Source organism: Mobula hypostoma, chromosome 6, assembly GCF_963921235.1.
Source record: "Mobula hypostoma chromosome 6, sMobHyp1.1, whole genome shotgun sequence".
Taxonomy (NCBI): domain Eukaryota; kingdom Metazoa; phylum Chordata; class Chondrichthyes; order Myliobatiformes; family Myliobatidae; genus Mobula; species Mobula hypostoma.
In genome coordinates this window covers 34,055,604-34,075,306 of record NC_086102.1, presented here as the reverse complement: position 1 = coordinate 34,075,306, position 19,703 = coordinate 34,055,604, and the positions used below count along the sequence as shown (strand labels likewise).

General features: G+C 41.2%; 1 protein-coding gene across 2 annotated transcripts in view; it reads left to right on the top strand.

Moving 5' to 3' along the window:
• Positions 1 to 19,703, top strand: part of LOC134347920 (target of Nesh-SH3) — a 347,223-nt gene that overhangs the window by 278,794 nt on the left and 48,726 nt on the right. For both annotated transcript variants that reach the window (XM_063050550.1, XM_063050549.1), the window contains 2 exons: positions 14,299 to 14,505; positions 16,048 to 16,156. In XM_063050550.1, the coding sequence (XP_062906620.1) occupies positions 14,299 to 14,505; positions 16,048 to 16,156 (316 nt within the window). The remainder of the gene's footprint in view (positions 1 to 14,298; positions 14,506 to 16,047; positions 16,157 to 19,703) is intronic.

Sequence of the window (19,703 nt, the reverse complement as noted above, 5' to 3'; positions counted from 1 at the left end):
AAGTTCATCGGATTCACCAGGAAATTCAGGTGAGAGGCCGAAAGTTCCTGTCGTGGATAACCTAAGTCCTCCTTCACCTATGCAGTTCACCAGCAATTTAACTTATAACTGGAAATGCTTCAGTGATTCACTATATATTTAGCAGCTAGCAGAATGGGAGGGGCCAATGAAAAATTGAAAGCGTTGATTTTCTGCATGTAATTGGCAAAGATGCTTTAGACATCTTTAACAGTTTTTGAATTGATGACAAAGCTTTTACATGGGACACTGATGACAAAATTTGAGGAGTATTTTGTCCCAAGTAAAACACCATGCTTAAGAAATATGTATTTTTTCCTGTGACCAGAAACAAGGACCAATACTTTGACCAATACTTAGCTGAGCTTCACACACTGAATAAGTCCTGTGAATTTGGAGATTTGAAAAGCTCACTAGTTAGAGACGGAGTAGTTTGCAGAATTTCATATGATGGACTATGTGAATACTGCGTGAAAAAGATTTGCTGCTGGAAAGGTCTGTGAATGTGTGTAGGTCAGCAGAGACCACACAAGCACAAGCCAAGGTGTTGCACACGGCAGACACAACAGTACATGATGTGAAAACAGAGGAGCAGTATACAAAGTGCTTCCCAAAGCAACAGGAAAACAAAAAGGAAGGCTCAAAAAACAAATGTTGGGGCAGTCACATTCCAAAGACGTGTCCTGCTTATGGAAAGTCCTGCAATAATTGCGGGAAGAAGAATCATTTTGCAAAGTGCTGCAAAGCTAGGGCTATCAAGAGAAAGGTACACACGGTTGCTGAGGAAATGGAGGAAGTCTTTGTAGATTCTCTACAGACTGTAGCTGCTGGAAAAACAGAACGGATTGTTCCAGTGACTGTGAACAGGACAGTAATTCCATTCAAGCGTGACACCGGAGCCCAGGTGAATCTGTTATCCATGGATGATTAAAAGAGCCAATATTAGGACTGAATGCATGTGAAAAGTTCAACCTGATGAAAGAGTAACGAGAGATTAATGCAGATATACAGGCCTATGTTGACACGAGTTGGGCAGCGACCAATCAATGAGAGGGAGTGCAGAAAAAGAGCTACCTTTCAAAAAGGTCCACTATCAAGATTTAAAAGGCAGAACTTCACAGCAGTTTCTCTGAGTTGGGCTGTAACCAATCAACGAGAGGGGTTCATTCGAAAGTGTGAATAAAAATAATGCAATACAAGTGGAGCAGCCATTATTTTGAGTGTGTCACTCAGCGTGTCTTTGCCTTATCGGGCTTAGGTGAGATCAGGCTTGGGTGAGGTAAAGTATCTGGTAAGTTTCTCTCTTTTTGTTCTTATTTGCTCATTCCTCATCTATTAGGGTATAGTAGTGTAGTGAGAATGCTTCCTAGGGTAGAGTTTTGTATTCTGTGTAGGATGTGGGAAGTCTGGGGAACCTCCAGTTTCTCAGATAAACACACCTGCACCAGGTGCAACTCCTGAGAGAACGTATGAAGGAACTAGAACTGCAGCTCGATGACCTTCGACTCATACAGAAGAGTGAGAAAGTGATAGGGGGTAGTCACCCCCAGGTTGCAGGAGACAGGTAACTGGGTACTGTCAGAAGGAGGGGAAATGCGCAGCCAGTGCAGTGTACACCTGTGGCCGTTCCCCTCAATAATAATACACAACTTGAGATACTGTTGAGGGAGATGACATACCGGGGAGGAGCCTCAGTGACTGGGTCACTGGTACTGAGTCTGGTGCTGTGGCTCGGAAGAGCAGAGAGGTGAAGAGGTCTGCAGTATTGATAGGAGATTCCATAGACAGAGGAACAAAGATGAGATTTTGTGGCCATGATAGTGACACCTGGATGATATGTTGCCTCCCTGGTGCCAGAATGAGGGATGTCCCAGATCAGGTCCATGGCATTCTCAAGGGCAAGGGTGAGCAGCAAGAAGTCTTGGTGCACATTGGCATCAACGACATGGGTACACAAGGTGAGGAAGTCCTGAAGAGAGATTTTAAGGAGCTAGGTAGAAAGCTGAGAAACAGGACTTCCAGGGTAGTAATCTCTGGATTACTGACTGTGCCATGTGCCAGTGAGGGTAAGAATAGAATAATTTGGATCGTGAATGTGTGGCTGAGGAGTTGGTGCAGGGATCAGGGGTTCAGATTTTTGGATCATTGAGATCATTTCTGTGGAAGGTATGACCTGTACAAAAGGGTTGGGTCGGCTAACGAAAAACCAATTTCCCCCAGGATCAATAAAGTATGACTATGACTATGGTTATACCTGAACCCAAGGGAGTCCAGTATTCTTGCAGACAGGTTTGCTGGAGGTGTTCGAGAGGGTTTAAACTAATTTGTTAGGGTAATGGGAATCACAATGATAGGACTGAGGATGGGAAAGTTGGTTTAGAAACAAAGGCAATGTGTAGTGACACTCCTAGTGAGGAGAGGCTGATGATAGGTCAATTGCAGTCAGCAGGATGAGTTGCAATGTAAAAGGTGGACAAACTCAAAAGGGTTGAATACAGGACTGAGGTGTTATATTTGAATGTGCGCAGTATACAGAATGAGGTAGATGAACTTGTAGCACAGTTATAATTACGCAGTTACAGATTGGCATGCAAGATATTTTAGGCACACTGAATCATGGCTGAAAGGAGATTATAGCTGGGAGCTTCACGTGCAAGGATACACATTGTATCAGCTATTTTGGATTCTGTGTTGTGCAATGAACTGGAATTGATTAGAGAGCTTAAGGTAAAAGAACCCTCAGGGGAAAGTGATCATAAAATGATTGAATTCACCTTGCAATTTGAGAAGGAGAAGTTAAAGCCAGATGTATCAGTATTATACTGGAGTAAGGGGAATTACAGAGGCATGAAAGAGGAGCTGGCTAAAATTAATTGGAAAAGATCACTGTCAGGAATGATGGCAGAGCAGCAATGGCTGAAATTTCAAAAAGCAATTCAGAAGGCACAGGATATATAGATCCCAAAACAGAAGAATTATTCTAAAGGCAAAATGACACAACCATGGCTATCGAGACGTCAAAGTCATCATAAGACCATAAGACCATAAGACAAAGGAGCAGAAGTAGGCCATTTGGCCCATCGAGTCTGCTCTGCCATTTTTATCATGAGCTGATCCATTTTCTCCTATTTAGTCCCACTCCCCTGCCTCCTCACCATAACCTTTGATGCCCTGGCTACTCAGATACCTATCAATCTCTGCCTTAAATACACCCAATGACTTGGCCTCCACTGCTGCCCGTGGCAACAAATTCCATAGATTCACCACCTCTGACTAAAAAAAATTCTTCGCATTTCTGTTCTGAAAGGGCGCCCTTCAATCCTTAAGTCATGCCCTCTTGTACTAGATTCCCCCACCATGGGAAACAACTTTGCCACATCCACTCCGTCCATGCCTTTTAACATTCGAAATGTTTCTATGAGGTCTCCCCTCATTCTTCTAAACTCCAAGGAATACAGTCCAAGAGCGGACAAACGTTCCTCATATGTTAACCCTCTCATTCCCGGAATCTTCTCTGTACCCTCTCCAACGTCAGCACATCCTTTCTTAAATAAGGAGACCAAAACTGCCCACAGTACTCCAAGTGAGGTCTCACCAACGCCTTATAGAGCCTCAACATCACATCCCTGCTCCTATACTCTATTCCTCTAGAAATGAATGCCAACATTGCATTTGGCTTCTTCACTACTGACTCAACCTGGAGGTTAACCTTAAGGGTATCCTGTACGAGGACTCCCAAGTCCCGTTGCATCTCAGAACTTTGAATTCTTTCCCCATTTAAATAATAGTCTGCCCATTTATTTTTTCTGCCAAAGTGCATAACCGTACACTTTCCAACATTGTACTTCATTTGCCACTTCTCTGCCCATTCTTCCAATCTATCCAAGTCTCTCTGCAGACTCTCCATTTCCTCAGCACTACCGGCCCCTCCGCCTATCTTCGTATCATCAGCAAACTTAGCCACATAAAATCCAAAGAGAGGGCAGATAATAGAGCAAAAATTAGTGGGAAGTTAGAGGATTGGGAAGCTTTTAAAAACCAACAGAAGGTAACTAAAAAAGTAATTAAAAAGGAAAAGATGGAATACAAAAGTAAGCTAGTCAATAGTATCAAAGGGGATATCAAAAGTCTCTTCAGATACATACAGTGTAAAGGAGAGTTGAGAGTTGATATTGCACCACTGGAAAATGATGCAGGCGAGGGAGTTATGGGGGACAAGAAAATGGTGGACAAACTGAATGAGTATTTTGCATCAGTATTCATTGTGGAAGACACTAGCAGTATGATGGAAGTTCCAGATGTCAGGGGTCAGAGTGTGTGAAGTTGCCATTACTTGGGAGAAGGTTCTTTGGAAATTGAAAGGTCTGAAGGTAGGTGCGTCACCTGGATCAGATGGTGTGCACCCCAGGGTTCTGAAAGAGGTTACTGAAGAGATTGTGGAAGCATTAGTAATGATCTCTCAATAAACAATAGATTCTGGAAAGGTTCCAGAAGTCTGGAAAGTTGCAAATGTCACTCCACAGTTCAAGAAGGGAGAGAGGAAGAAAGGAAATTATGGGCCAATTAATATCTTGAGAAATATCAAAGACATCAAAGGATTCACAATTGGAGGCCATAATATAAATAACATCAGATATGCTGACGACATTGTACTAATACCTGACTCAGAAACAAAACTTCAAGAACTACTCACTATAGTGGCAGCAGAAAGTAATCGTAGAGGCCTCTCAATCAACACCAAGAAGACAGAAAGCATGGTCATCTCCAGAAAGACAAACATCCCACAATGTGTGATCAAGATCGGAAATACAAACATCAAACAAGTCAACAAATTCAAATATCTTGGCAGCCTAATAACAAGTAATGGCAGGTGCGACGCAGATAACAAATACAGAATAGCAATGGCGAAAGAAGCTTTCCGAAAAATGAAGACCATATTAACAAACAGAAAGATGAGTACATACACTAAAAACAGAATACTGCAGTGCTACATTTATTCTATCCTGACTTATGGAAGTGAATGCTGGACCATTTCTCCAGCAATGGAAAAGAGACTAGAAGCAGCTGAATTATGGTTCTACAGGAGAATGTTAAAAATATCATGGACCACACACACATCAAATGAAGAAATTCTGAGAAGAGCCCGAGCAGTTCAATCACTCATACCAACAATAAGAGAAAGATAACTCAGATTCCTAGGACACCTCATGCGGCAAGATGAACTAGAAAAAACTCATACTCTCTGGAAAGATTGAGGGGAGTAAACCTAGAGGAAGACCTCAGCTTATGTACATCAAAAGCATAGCCAGGTTGGATACACATCGAAGAAATGGAAGTCATCCAAAAAACGAAGGGTAGGTCTGTATGGAGAACCATGGTCACCAAAGTCCACATCGGATATGGTACCTAGACAGACAGACAGTCTAACCTCAGTGGTTGGGAAGATGTTAAGAGTTGATTGTTATGGTGGCTGTTTCAGGGTACTTAGAGGCACATCATAAAACAGGCTATAGTCAGCATGGTTTCCTCAAGGGAAAGTCTTGCCTGACAAATGTGTTGGAATACTTTGAAGAAATAACAAGCAGGATAGACAAAGGAGATTCGCTTGATGTGTATTTGAATTTTCAGAAAGCCCTTAACAGGGTACCACACGAGGCTGCTCAACAAGTAAGAGCCCGTGGTATTACAGGGAAGAGTGGTAATAAAGGGAGACTTCATTAGTTGGCTGCCGATGACTAGTGGTGTTCTATAGGGATCTGTTGGGACTGCTTCTTTTTACATTATATGTGAAAGACTTGAATGATGGCATTGATGGCTTTGTTACAAAGTTTGAGGGTGATACTAAGATAGGTGGAGGGGCAGGTAGTTTTGAGGAAGTAGAGAGACTACAGAAGGACTTAAGACAGATTAGGTAAATGGGCAAAGAAGTGGCAGATCGAATACACTGTTGGAAAGGATAAGGCCATGCACTTTGGTAGAAGAAGTAAAAGGATACACTATTTTCTAAATGGAAAGAAAATTCAAAAATCTGAGGCACAAATGATTTGGGGTTCCTTGTACAGGATTCCCCAAAGGTTCCCCAACTTACTGGTTGAGTCTGTAGTTAAGAAGGAGAGTGTGATATCATCATTCATTTCAAGACCACTAGAAAATAATATCAAAAATGTAATGTTGAGGCTTTTTAAAGCACTAATGAAGCCTTACTTGTTGTGAGCAGTTTTGGGCCCTTTATCTTAGAAAGGACGTTCAGAAACTGGAGAGGGTTCAAAGGAGGTTCATGAAAATAATTCCAGGTTTGAATGGGTTGTCACATGAAGAGCGCTTGCTGACTCTGGGCCTTTATTCACAGGAATTCAGAAGAATGTGGTCTGACTGAATTAAAACCTATCGAATTGTGAAAGGCCTTGATAGAATGGATGTGGAGAGGATGCTTCTTATTGTGGGAGAGTCTAGGACCTGAGGACACAGCCTCAGATGAAGGGGCATCTGTTTAGGACGAAGAAGAGAAAGAATTTCTTTAGCCTGAGAGTGGTGAATCTGTGGGATTTATTGCCACATGAGCTGTGGAGGCCAAGTCTTTACGTATATTTAAGGCAGAAGTTTGTAGATTCTTGATTGGTCAAGGCATAAAGGGATACAGGGAGAAGGTAGGAGACGGGGGCTGAGAGGAATAATGGATCAGTCATGTTGAAATGGCAGAGTGGACTCAATGGGCTTAATGGCCTAATTCTGCTCCTATATCTCATGGTCTTTTGATTGTCACTTCCATTCCAGTATCTCTTGATAGAACAGAGATTCAAAAAGCAGCAGGGACAAATGAAACAATGAAAGTACTCAAGGAGACAATATGGAAAGGATGGTCAGGAGCTTGGAATTATTGTCCAATGTGTATTCATGATTATTGGGCACGCAGTACTAAACTGTCAGTAGTGGAAGATACGGTCTTCAAAGAGAACACGTTTTGTAATTCCTGTGTTGCTATTCAAGGAAATGCTGCAGAAGACACACAAAGGGCATCTTGGTGAGGAAAAATGTAAACGTTGAGCTCTGGAAGTGAATATACTGGCCAAGTACAAACCAAGACATCAGCCAGCTTCATGTGAAATATGTCTTAGCTACAGACCAAAGCAGCAACCAGAACTGCTTACACCACATTCTGTACCAGGCAGGTTGTACTTCAAAGGTGGAGTGGATTTGTTTGATTGTAATGGGAAGAATTACGTTGTTGTAAAAGACTACTTTCCCAATTACCCAGAGGATGCAACATCCAGCAAAATGATCAGTCATCACCTTCCTGAAAGCTGTGTTTGTGAGGCATGGGGTTCCATGTGAAGTGTTATCAGACAGTGGTCCACAATTATCAAACTGTGAATTTGAGTCCTTTGCCAATGATTGGGGGCTTCAACATATAATTTCAAGCCCACTTCATTCAAAATCTGATAGCCTAGCAGAGAGTTTGGTCAAGGAAGTCCTCATGAAGAAAACACAAGATGGAAGAGAGAACTTCACAAAAGTCTAATGATTTACTGAAGTGCATCATTGTAGAACTGCCTTTCACCAGCCCAAATGCTGATGGGTGGATGCATACGCACTAACCTTTCAGTGCACAAAAACCTGCAGATACATAAAAGAACACACACGGTCAAATTGACTGAAGTGAAAGGGAAGTAAAAAGAGAAATAGCATCACAACAAAACTGCGAAAAACCTACCAGTCCAGAAGTGTGAATGGTAGAAAATGGATGATTTGGCAGATTAATGCATGGCTGAGAAGCTGGTGCAGGGCAAGGCTTCAGGTTCTTGGATCATTGAGATCTCTTCTGGCAGAAGTATGACCTGTTCAAAAGTGACGGGTTGTACCTGAACCCAAGGGGAATCAATATTGTCGCGGACAGGTTTGTTAGAGCTGTTTGGAGGGTTGAAGCTAATTTGGTGGGGGGGTGGACTGGAGTTGAAGGGTCTTAGGATTAGATGGATGGTAAAAAAGCAAAGATAACATACAGTCAGACTGTCAAGAAGGGCAGGCAGAAAAGGACATAATTGCAGCCAGCAGGGTGAGTATCTGTGCATTAGGGATGCAGAATCAAAAAGGGTAGTAAATACAGCACTCAAAGTATTATATCTCAATGCACGGAGTATAAGAAATAAGGTGGATGAACTTGTTGCACTATTACAGATGATGGTATGATGATGTAGCCATCACTGAATCATGGCTGAAGGGATGTTTGTAGTTGGGAGCTGAATGTCCAAGGTTACATGTTATATTGGAGGGATAGGAAGGTAGGCAGAGGAGCTGGCATGGCTTTGCTGGTAAAGAATGTCATCAGAACGTTAGAAAGATGTGACATAGGATCAGAAGGTATTGAATCCTTGTTGGTGTGTTAACAAACTGCAAGGTTAAAAGGATCCTGATCTTTATGTCCTCGTTGTCCACGGGAATAGTACCGGAGGATTGGAGGGAGACGAATGTTGTTCCCTTGTTCAAAAAAGGTAGTAGGGATAGTTCGGGTAATTATAGACCAGTGAGCCTTACGTCTGTGGTGGGAAAGCTGTTGGAAAAGATTCTTAGAGATAGGATCTATAGGCATTTAGAGGATCATGGTCTGATCAGGGACAGTCAGCGTGGCTTTGTGAAGGGCAGATCGTGTCTAACAAGCCTGATAGAGTTCTTTGAGGCGGTGACTAGGCATATAGATGAGGGTAGTGCAGTGGATGTGATCTATATGGATTTTAGTGAGGCATTTGACAAGGTTCCACTTGGTAGGCTTATTCAGAAAGTTAGAAGGCATGGGATCCAGGGAAGTTTGGCCATGTGGATTCAGAATTGGCTTGCCTGCAGAAGGCAGAGGGTCGTGGTGGAGGGAGTACATTCAGATTGGAGGATTGTGACTAGTGGTGTCCCACAAGGATCTGTTCTGGGACCTCTACTTTTCGTGATTTTTATTAACGACCTAGATGTGGGGGTAGAAGGGTGGGTTGGCAAGTTTGCAGATGACACAAAGTTTGGTGGTGTTGTAGATAGTGTAGAGGATTGTCAAAGATTGCAGAGAGACATTGATAGGATGCAGAAGTGGGCTGAGAAGTGGCAGATGGAGTTCAACCCGGAGAAGTGTGAGGTGGTACACTTTGGAAGGACAAACTCCAAGGCAGAGTACAAAGTAAATGGCAGGATACTTGGTAGTGTGGAGGAGCAGAGGGATCTCAGGGTACATGTCCACAGATCCCTGAAAGTTGCCTCACAGGTGGATAGGGTAGTTAAGAAAGCTTATGGGGTGTTAGCTTTCATAAGTCGAGGGATAGAGTTTAAGAGTCGCGATGTAATGATGCAGCTCTATAAAACTCTGGTTAGGCCACACTTGGAGTATTGTGTCCAGTTCTGGTCACCTCACTATAGGAAGGATGTGGAGGCTTTGGAAAGGGTACAGAGGAGATTTACCAGGATGCTGCCTGGTTTAGAAAGTATGCATTATGATCAGAGATTATGGGAGCTAGGGCTTTACTCTTTGGAGAGAAGGAGGATGAGAGGAGACATGATAGAGGTGTACAAGATAATAAGAGGAATAGATAGAGTGGATAGCCAGTGCCTCTTCCCCAGGGCACCACTGCTCAATACAAGAGGACATGGCTTTAAGGTAAGGGGTGGGAAGTTCAAGGGTTATATTAGAGGAAGGTTTTTTTACTCAGAGAGTGGTTGGTGCATGGAATGCACTGCCTGAGTCAGTGGTGGAGGCAGATACACTAGTGAAGTTTAAGAGACTACTAGACAGATATATGGAGGAATCTAAGGTGGGGGCTTATATGGGAGGCAGGGTTTGAGGGTCGGCACAACATTGTGGGCTGAAGGGCCTGTACTGTGCTGTACTATTCTATGTTCTATGTTCTATGTCAGTGATATACAGACCTCCCAACAGTAGCTGGGATGTGAACCACAGATTACAACAGGAAATAGAAAAGACATGTCAAAGAAGCAATTTTATAATAGTCATGGGAGATATCAACATGCAGGTTAATTGGGAAAATCAGGTTGGAAATGAATCTCAAGAGAGTGAGTTTATTGAATGCCTACAACATGACTTTTTAGAGCAATTTGTCATTGAGCCTGCTAGGAGATCAGCTATACTGGATTGGGTGCTAAGTAATAGACAGGAGGTGATTAGCGAGCTTGAAATAAAAGAACCCTTAGGAGGCAGTGATCACAATATGATTGAGTTTGACTTGAAATTTGATAAGGAGGAGGTAAAGTCTAACCTAGCAGTATTTCAGTGGAGTAAAAGAAGTTGTTTCCAATGGGTGGACAGTCACAAGACTGCGGGACCGGACGGCATCTCAGGGCGAGTACTCAGGATGTGCAGGTGTGTTTACAGACATTTTTAACTTCTCCCGCTCCCAGTGTAGAATGCCTTTCTGCTTCGAAACATCCACCATTGTTTTTGTACCTAAAAAGACCAAGGTAACATGTCTGAATGACTGGCGTCCTGTTGCACTCATCTCAATAATATGCAAATACTCTGAGATGCTGGTCAAGGACTACATCTGCAGTATGCTACCACCCACACTGGACCCCCTACAATTCACCTACCGACACAACCGGTTGACAGATGACGCAATAGTCACAGCTATACACACTGTCCTTACACATCTAGAGAAGAGAGATGCTTATGTGAGAATGCTCTTCTTGGATTACAGATCAGTATTCAACACAATTCCCTCCAGGCTTGACAAGAAGCTCAGAGACATTGGCCTTCACCCTGCCTTGTGTAGCTGGATCCTGGACTTCCTGTCAGATCGCCAGCAGGTGGTAAGAGTGAGCTCCCTCACCTCTGCCCCTCTGACCCTCAACACAGGTGCCCCTCAGGGCTGTGTACTAAGCCCCATCCTTTACTCTCAGTATACCCATGACTGTGTCGCCACCCACAGCTCCAATCTGCTAATTAAATTTGCTGACAATACTACACTGATTGGCCTAATCTCAAATAATAATGAGGCAACCTACAGAGAAGAGGTCATCACCCAGATGCAGTGGTGTCAAGGAAACAACCTCTCCCTCAGTGTCACAAAAACAAAGGAGCTGGCTGTGAACTACAGGAGGAATGGACCTGGGGCTGAGAGGAAGAACAGCTTTAAGTTCCTCGGCATACACATCATCAAGGATCTCACATGGTTTGTACACACCAGCTGTGTAGTGAAAAAAGCACAACAGCACCTCTTTCACCCCAGACGGTTGAGGAAGTTGGTATGGGCCCCCAGATCCTAAGAACTTTCGACAGGGGCACAATTGAGAGCATCCTGACTGGCTGCATCACTGCCTGGTATGGGAACTGTACTTCCCTCAATCGCAGGACTTTGCAGAGAGTGGTGCAGACAGCCCAGCACGTCTGTAGATGTGAACTTACCACTATTCAGGACATTTACAAAGTTAGGTGTGAAAAAAGGGACTGAAGGATCATTGGGGACCCAAGTTCACCCAACCACGAACTGTTCCAGCTGCTACCATCCAGGAAATGGTATCGCAGCTTAAGAGTCAGGGACAACAGGCTCTGGGACAGCTCCTTCCACCAGGACATCAGACTGATTAATTCATGCTGACACAACTGTATTTCTATGTTATATTATTGTACTATTTATTATACATTACAATAAATTGCACATTGCACATTTAGACGGAGACATAACGTAAAGGTTTTTGACTCTTCATGTGTATGAAGGATGTAAGTAATAAAGTCAATTCAATTCAATTTTCTCATTACAACTGAAGTTAATGTAGGTAGCTTTGTTGGAAGGGATTATTGTTCCTTGTAGGTTTATAAGGACATCGTAGTGTGTTTGTTTTTCTTTAAAGGGGGAAGATGTGTTGTTACATGTGCATAATAAAGAACTTTGGTTCCCAGTGGGCAATTTGGGTGGTTCACCTGGAACCGGAAGCTTCGATGGTGGGATAGCTGCACGCGCTCAGGGTTGAACAAGAATTTTGTAATAAAATGTTCTGGTATGCACCCATGTCAAGTTTATCTTTATTAAGAACAAACATAACAAAGCTAGAAGCAAAGTAATTGGTTCATTGTCAGCTTTCAATGGAATGCAAAATAGACCAATATTGGACGCTGAACTATTTGCAATTTATATTGCACACAAAGTGCTGGAGGGACTCAGCAGGTGAGGCAGCATTTATGGAAAGGAATAGAGGTGACATTTTGTGCTGAGACCCTTCATCAGGACTGGAAAGGAAGGGGAAAGAATCCATCATAGGAAGGTGGGAGGAAGAAGTACAATCAAAGTGGTGATAGGTGAAACCAGCTGAGGGGGGAAGTAGGTGGATGGGGAGGGCAGATGAAGCTAGAAGCTGGGAAGTGATAGGTGGAAAAGGTAAAGAGCTGAAGAAGGAATCTGATAGGACAGCAAAACACACAAGCTGTTAGGTGAATTCAGCAGGTCAGGCAGTTTCTACGGAAACAAACAAACCATCAACGTTTCAGGCCAAGACCTTTGTTCGAACACCTTCACTCCATGCATAACAAAGCAGCATATGATCGGAGAGGAGAGTGAACTATGGAAGAAGGGGAGGAAGAGGGGCACTGGAGGGAGGTGATAGACAGGTGAGGAGAAGTGGTAAGAGGGGAGCCAGAATGGGAAATGGAAGAAAAGAGAAGAAGGAGGGGGAAGAAATTACTGGAAGTTAAAGAAATTGATTTTCATGCCATTAGGTTGAAGGCTACACAGATGAAATATGAGGTGATGCACCTCCAAACTGAGAGTGACCTCATTGTGGCAGTAGAGGAGGCCATGGACTGACATGTCAGAATGGGAATGGGGATTGCAATTGAAATGGTTGGCCACCAATATCAGGTCTCACCAAAGTAGAGGAGTAATTGGGGAACCACTTTGTCGAGCATCTTTACTCCATCTGCAACAAGTAGGATTCCCGGTTGCCAACTATTCTGTATTTATCTCTTCCATATTCATGTGAATAATAGTATGAGAGCATTGGCCTTTGCCTTATGTGGCGTAGAAGTCCATTTTGAGTGGGATTAACAAGGTAGGGGTCAGATGGCTGTTTCTTCAAAATGGAGAATGTTCTCAGAACAATGGATTGGCTGTTGGGGACTAGGATAAGAAAGGTGATTTATTAAAGGATTAAGTCCATTGAATAGTGAGTAAACACTCACAGAAACAATACCTTTAGGGATGGGTGATGAAGTGATTGAGGCACCAGATAAAACATGAGATTGAACAATGGCAGGGCTTTAAAGCCTCCTATTACTAATTTTTTAAACAAAATATTCAATATATATGAGTGGTCTGGGTGCAAAACAAAAGGCTCATAAAATAGACAGGACATTGGAGGAATTCTGTGTGATAATTCAGTGATATGCAGATATGACTTTGTCAAAAGCATGGGAAGGCTTCAAAGGATTTGTTCTGACCACCTGTAACCAATATAGAAAGGTTGAGAGACACTTAAAATTCTATTCATGTTTCCTAACTATATAAAATAAGGAGGAAAATGTTTTTATTGGTGAAGTTCAATTTCAACAGGAAAGGTAAGTACATTGAACTGAAAAATTAAAAGTCACATCTGGCATGTGCTTCAGGTCTTAACATACGGTAAATGTTGATGAATGATAAATAATGTGTATTGTGATCAATAATCTAGAGGTCCTTCATGGCAAAAGAGATGAGAAATATTGCTCATAGTACATTTAACTGCAATTTGCACAGTTCACAGAGCAGTTGCTATAACTTTGATCAACTTATTTTGGGAGGTTATATTAGACTGGTATTGTAGCTATTAACAATTACTTTTGGAAGCAGAGAAATATTTCAGTCAGGATTGTATTACTAAAGTTTTAAATTTCTCCCTTCATCTTCAGCTGATTGGGTGAGTATGGTTGGGTTGAAGATGAGCTCAATAGAATGAAAACGTGAAGAGATAAATTATTTTTTTCTCCGGTAACATCTTTTGTGTTCGTAAAGGCACAGATTTACTTTCTGAATAGGTAAGAAACGTAAAATATGTATGTACGTCAACGAACTCTGAAAGTCAGAGTTAAGAAAGGTAGTAATGTATTTTTCCGTTGCATTAAATGGAGACTGTGGAGAAAGTACATGTCAGAGTACCTTGTATTTTCCAGTTCTTGAAACATAGTTCCTCTTGTTGGTTGACTAAATGATGTAAAGGTGTGGCTGTTAAATCAGTGAAAATATTCCATTGGATTGGAGAGAATATTCAATTGGATGGAGATTACTGACTATTTGTTATCCTGCTGCTGTCTTCCCTTCTAAGGCCCTCATGTGAAATATCTGACAAAGGAAAACATGCCCTGTTCCGTTACTGAATCACTGAGGCATTTTCAAGAGGAGGACTCTACAAATGCAACTGCCCTAACTGCTCCAAAATATCCACCTTCAAACCTTACCCTTGTGACCGTTGAAGGCTGTCCGACCTTTCTCATAGTTGACTGGAAGAAAAATGAAAATGACACCGCAAGCGGTAACTGATTATATCTAAAATTCTCTCTCTTTCTGGTGCATGTTTTGACTGTTTCTGACATTTTCTGTTTGTTAATATCGAATAGTTGTGCATTTGGAAATGATACATGTTAGCTATTCTGCCATCTGGATTGTAATTACTTTGCTAGAACAAATCACAGACATGAGGTGCTTACTAATTCTTGTTCTCTGCTGATACTGATAAATTTGCACATTGAACTTATACTTAAGCCCTGAAGAAGGATCTTGGCCCAAAATGTCGACTGTTCATTCATTTCCACAGATTGTTGCCTGATTTACTGAGTTCCTCCAGCATTTTGTGTGTGTGTCACTTTGGATTTTCAGCATCTGCAGAATTTCTCGTGTTTATAACTTGCCTGATTGCCTAAGAAGCCCTCGTTAATGTCCAGTTAAAGATGGCCAAGGAGGCAGCCTATGGCATTATTGAGCACCTGGTAAAAAGAGTCCCAAGGAAAATCAAACATCCCATTTATTTTTCTCGGATGGCACTTCAGATTTTTGCTTCTTTGTCCTGAGTTTTACACAGCAAAGCATCATTGTCTGTGGGTTCAGAACAGGTGGTGAGACCCTTAATATTTTTCCCATTAATAGCACTTGATCATAGCTTTAGTCATTAGTTGACTTTTCAAATATAATTACAGAGAGTTTGGGTGAAGCCTTTTACAAAACTAAAGCTTCCTACTTCAAAATGCTCAAGATAATCATCTTAAAAAAAGTTGCGAGTTAGATTCGGTTAGGAAAAATGAAAAGAAATTAAATTCACCTTCCTCAGAAACACGGCAGTTCCTTTCATGGTTTCTGAACTTTTATATGCAAAGTGTTGGCTGCTGTACTATACTGGCATAACTGTAACAGATTGTACCAGACATCTGTTGATGTCACCTCACACATCTGCACCCCTCCCTCCAATGCTTCCCAGCATATAGTTGACAGATTGTATTTTTGGTTGGTGGTGTCACTCCTGCAAGGATATATCAGAAACAGATCGATGAGCTCTATCTTTACAAGGTTTTCCCTCAATAAATTTCATATCAGCTCTCAGCTGCCTAAAAATTTATTTTGCTTATTATCGACGTAAATTGACTAGAATTTCTTTGCATACTTCTGCACATTCACCATTAACACAGAATATTCACCCTCTTCCTTCCCCTTCACTATCACTAACCTTAGTAAACAAGGTTCCAATTTTGCCCCAGTCTTTTTAGTTTCCACACAGTCCTATTAGAATGTGTCGAATCAAATTTTAGAACCTGTGTCTCTAAAATCAGCCAAGTTATCCATGTTCTTTGTGAAGAATAACTTATTAGAAATCAGGAATGATCTTTAATGATATCAAGAAATCTCTTATCTTGAATTATTTTACTATCTCAATTGAAAGGTGTCTTCAAGGAAAATTATATGTAGTATTATATTTATCTTCAGTCAGTCTAATTGCAACCATTTTATTTTTAATTTTCCTAGTTCTTAATATAAAATAATTGTTCTTCCCTTTCTGAAATGTCTTCACATTTTCATCTTACAGAGTATGAAGTTGTATCACAAATGCAAGGTCCTGACAACAAAACAGAGAAACTTGTTACTGTTACCAATCAAACCCATGCTGCAGTGGAAAATCTCAAACCAAACACTAGGTGAAAAAACATGTTTTTATTCTTCACAGTTCCAAGTAACGAATTATTTTCTTTTCCATTCAGAGTTCTGAGACTATAACCAAACCTCAGTTGTCTGTTTATTTGCATAAGAGATTACAGCCAATTGAGAAAACACTGCCTTTGATTTTTCTTAAAGGAGGCTGTAGGGGCACTGCAAAGCTGATGTTTGGTAATCTTTGAGCCAGTTATAGATTCTTAAAACAATTGCTATGTCAGTTATCAAGGCTGCTCATACAGGTTGGTATTAAAGATAAACGTTTAAGTTTTCATGAATGAACCATCTTCAAAGCAAGTAGAGACATTCGTCAAATATGGCTTTCTGTTGGAATTCAGGCTTGAAGAATAGCGAAAACTTCAAAGTATTACTTGTGGTGGAATAGACTTGATGAGGCAGATGGCCTGATTTTGCTCCTACTTCTTCTGGGCTTATGAAATTCTCCTGGGCAGATGGAAAACTCATTGCAGGATTTAAGGAGAATGGACTCTGAATGATCAATACCTTAAGCGTTGTGGACATGGTGAACCCAGATTTGAACCCAAAATCCTGATCTCTCTCTGAGCAATCATTCAATTTCCACTCTTCCCTTCCTTAATAAAATAATTTACAGTTATATACACCTAAGCTTGTTTTTAGTGTGCTAACTCAGAAACAGTGGCTTTATGAAAAAAGTTATGAAATTTTAAAGTTAATCTTTAAAAAAGAGATTTGGTAGCATTATTACTCTGATACATAAAAATGAAAATAGTGAAATGAATTAGCCATCTATTAACATGAATGGCTTACCTTCTCCCAAAGTTTAGCATATGACCAGAATAATTTTCTATGCTCCCATGAGTGCAGTTTGAAATATTGTTACAAAGTGATTAAAGCATCATATCATTTGATATGGCCTCTTTGAAGTAGAAATGCTATTAAACATCTCCAGATGGAATTACACGTAATGGTTGACCATTTAGCCCACTCCCACCAATTCATCCTTGTCTACAAATTATATGGAGTCTGCAGCTGAAAAATGTGACACTGACCTGTTGTCTCTATGTTACTGTGGCAAAGTCACTGACGGGCATAAATGATTCTATTGCACAGGAGCCAGAAACCAGAGCTAGGTTCTTCTCTCTGGATGCAACTATGTACTATCATAACCAGGATAATCATTGCACTCATTTTGCAAAAGGTTCTTAAAAGCAAGAACTTTTAAGTAGCTTATATTTCACATTTGCATATCTGGTATCTGTTAGAAACAATCAGTAGAGTATCGTTGTAGAGGTAATTTGCAGTAATAAAAAATTAATCTTCGATTGCAAATCTCCTCAGGGTTAGCTCTGATGCCATTTTTCAGAAAGCTGTTTTAACAATAATTTGGGAGGATGCTAGTTTACAAGCTTTCAAAATAATACACACTAGACCTTGGTGCTCCATTTCCTGAGTGTGCACTGATGCTCATAGCCTTAGTACTTACAATTTATTTGGCTTTGGTTAGTTCTATTTAAGAGTATGCCCTGACTTATTTCATTGTTCTACTGAACCTAATAGATTTAATCTCTATAGTTATACAATTACATAAAATTGACATCATTTCAAAAATTTGGCAGCACTGTATAATCAGCAAAAAGTACAGGAATATTTATAATCTACATGGAAATACAATGCAGAATATATATAGAAAAATTAATATAGTGTCATAATAAATAGATGTGACTTAAAGGATAAATTAGCACATAAAAAGACATTAGTGCACAGATCCATAGAAAGATGGATCTGAACTTCAAATCAGTGATTTCCCCAACAGTGGGGGAAAGGCTACAAAGATCATTGTGGTACAGTATTAGTTACATTTTCCTCCTCATTATGGTAACTCCCAGATGGCATGGTTGTCTAAATTGCCTGAGTTGGTATCATTTGACATTACTGATCATGTCACTTAGCAAAAATTACAATGTGAGCTCCTTATGTAGTGTGATAAAGCTGTCTTGGCGGACAAATGAATAATTCCAGGACTTAGTGTGATCTTTATTTGGCAGTTATGAGGTGCTTTTATGAGGTGTGGCCCTTACCCTGGTGCTGGGTTCTCAGACACTGATTTCCATAGAACCATAGAACCATAGAAACTACAGCACAGAAACAGGCTCTTTGGCCCTTCTTGGCTGTGCCGAACCATTTTCTGCCTAGTCCCACTGATCTGCACACGGACCATATCCCTCCATACACCTCCCATCCATGTATCCCATGTATCTGTCCAATTTATTCTTAAATGTTAAAAAAGAACCCGCATTTACCACCTCGTCTGGCAGCTCATTCCATACTCCCACCACTCTCTGTGTGAAGAAGCCCCCCCTAATGTTCCCTTTAAACTTTTCCCCCCTCACCCTTAACCCATGTCCTCTGGTTTTTTTCTCCCCTTGCCTCAGTGGAAAAAGCCTGCTTGCATTCACTCTATCTATACCCATCATAATTTTATATACCTCTATCAAATCTCCCCTCATTCTTCTACGCTCCAGGGAATAAAGTCCTAGCCTATTCAACCTTTCTCTGTAACTGAGTTTCTCAAGTCCCGGCAACTTCCTTGTAAACCTTCTCTGCACTCTTTCAACCTTATTTATATCCTTCCTGTAATTTGGTGACCAAAACTGAACACAATACTCCAGATTTGGCCTCACCAATGCCTTATACAACCTCATCATAACATTCCAGCTCTTATACTCAATACTTCGATTAATAAAGGCCAATGTACCAAAAGCTCTCTTTACGACCCTATCTACCTGTGATGACACTTTTAGGGAATTTTGTATCTGTATTCCCAGATCCCTCTGTTCCACTGCACTCCTCAGTGCCTTACCATTAACCCTGTATGTTCTACGTTGGTTTGTCCTTCCAATGTGCAATACCTCACACTTGTCAGTATTAAACTCCATCTGCCATTTTTCAGCCCATTTTTCCAGCTGGTCCAAGTCCCTCTGCAGGCTCTGAAAACCTTCCTCACTGTCTACTACACCTCCAATCTTTGTATCAACAGCAAACTTGCTGATCCAATTTACCACATTATCATCCAGATCATTGATATAGATGACAAATAACAATGGACCCAGCACTGATCCCTGTGGCACACCACTAGTCACAGGCCTCCACTCAGAGAAGCAATTCTCTACCACCACTCTCTGGCTTCTTCCATCGAGCCAATGTCTAATCCAATTTACCACCTCTCCATGTATACCTAGCGACTGAATTTTCCTAACTAACCTCCCATGTGGGACCTTGTCAAAGGCCTTACTGAAGTCCATGTAGACAATATCCACTGCCTTCCCTTCATCCACTTTCCTGGTAACCTCCTCGAAAAACTCCAACAGATTGGTTAAACATGACCTACCATGCACAAAGCCATGTTGACTCTCCCTAATAAGCCCCTGTCTATCCAAATGCTTGTCTCTTAGTACTCCCTCCAATAACTTACCTACTACTGACGTTAAACTCACCGGCCTATAATTTCCCGGATTACTTTTCGATCCTTTTTTAAACAACGGAACAACA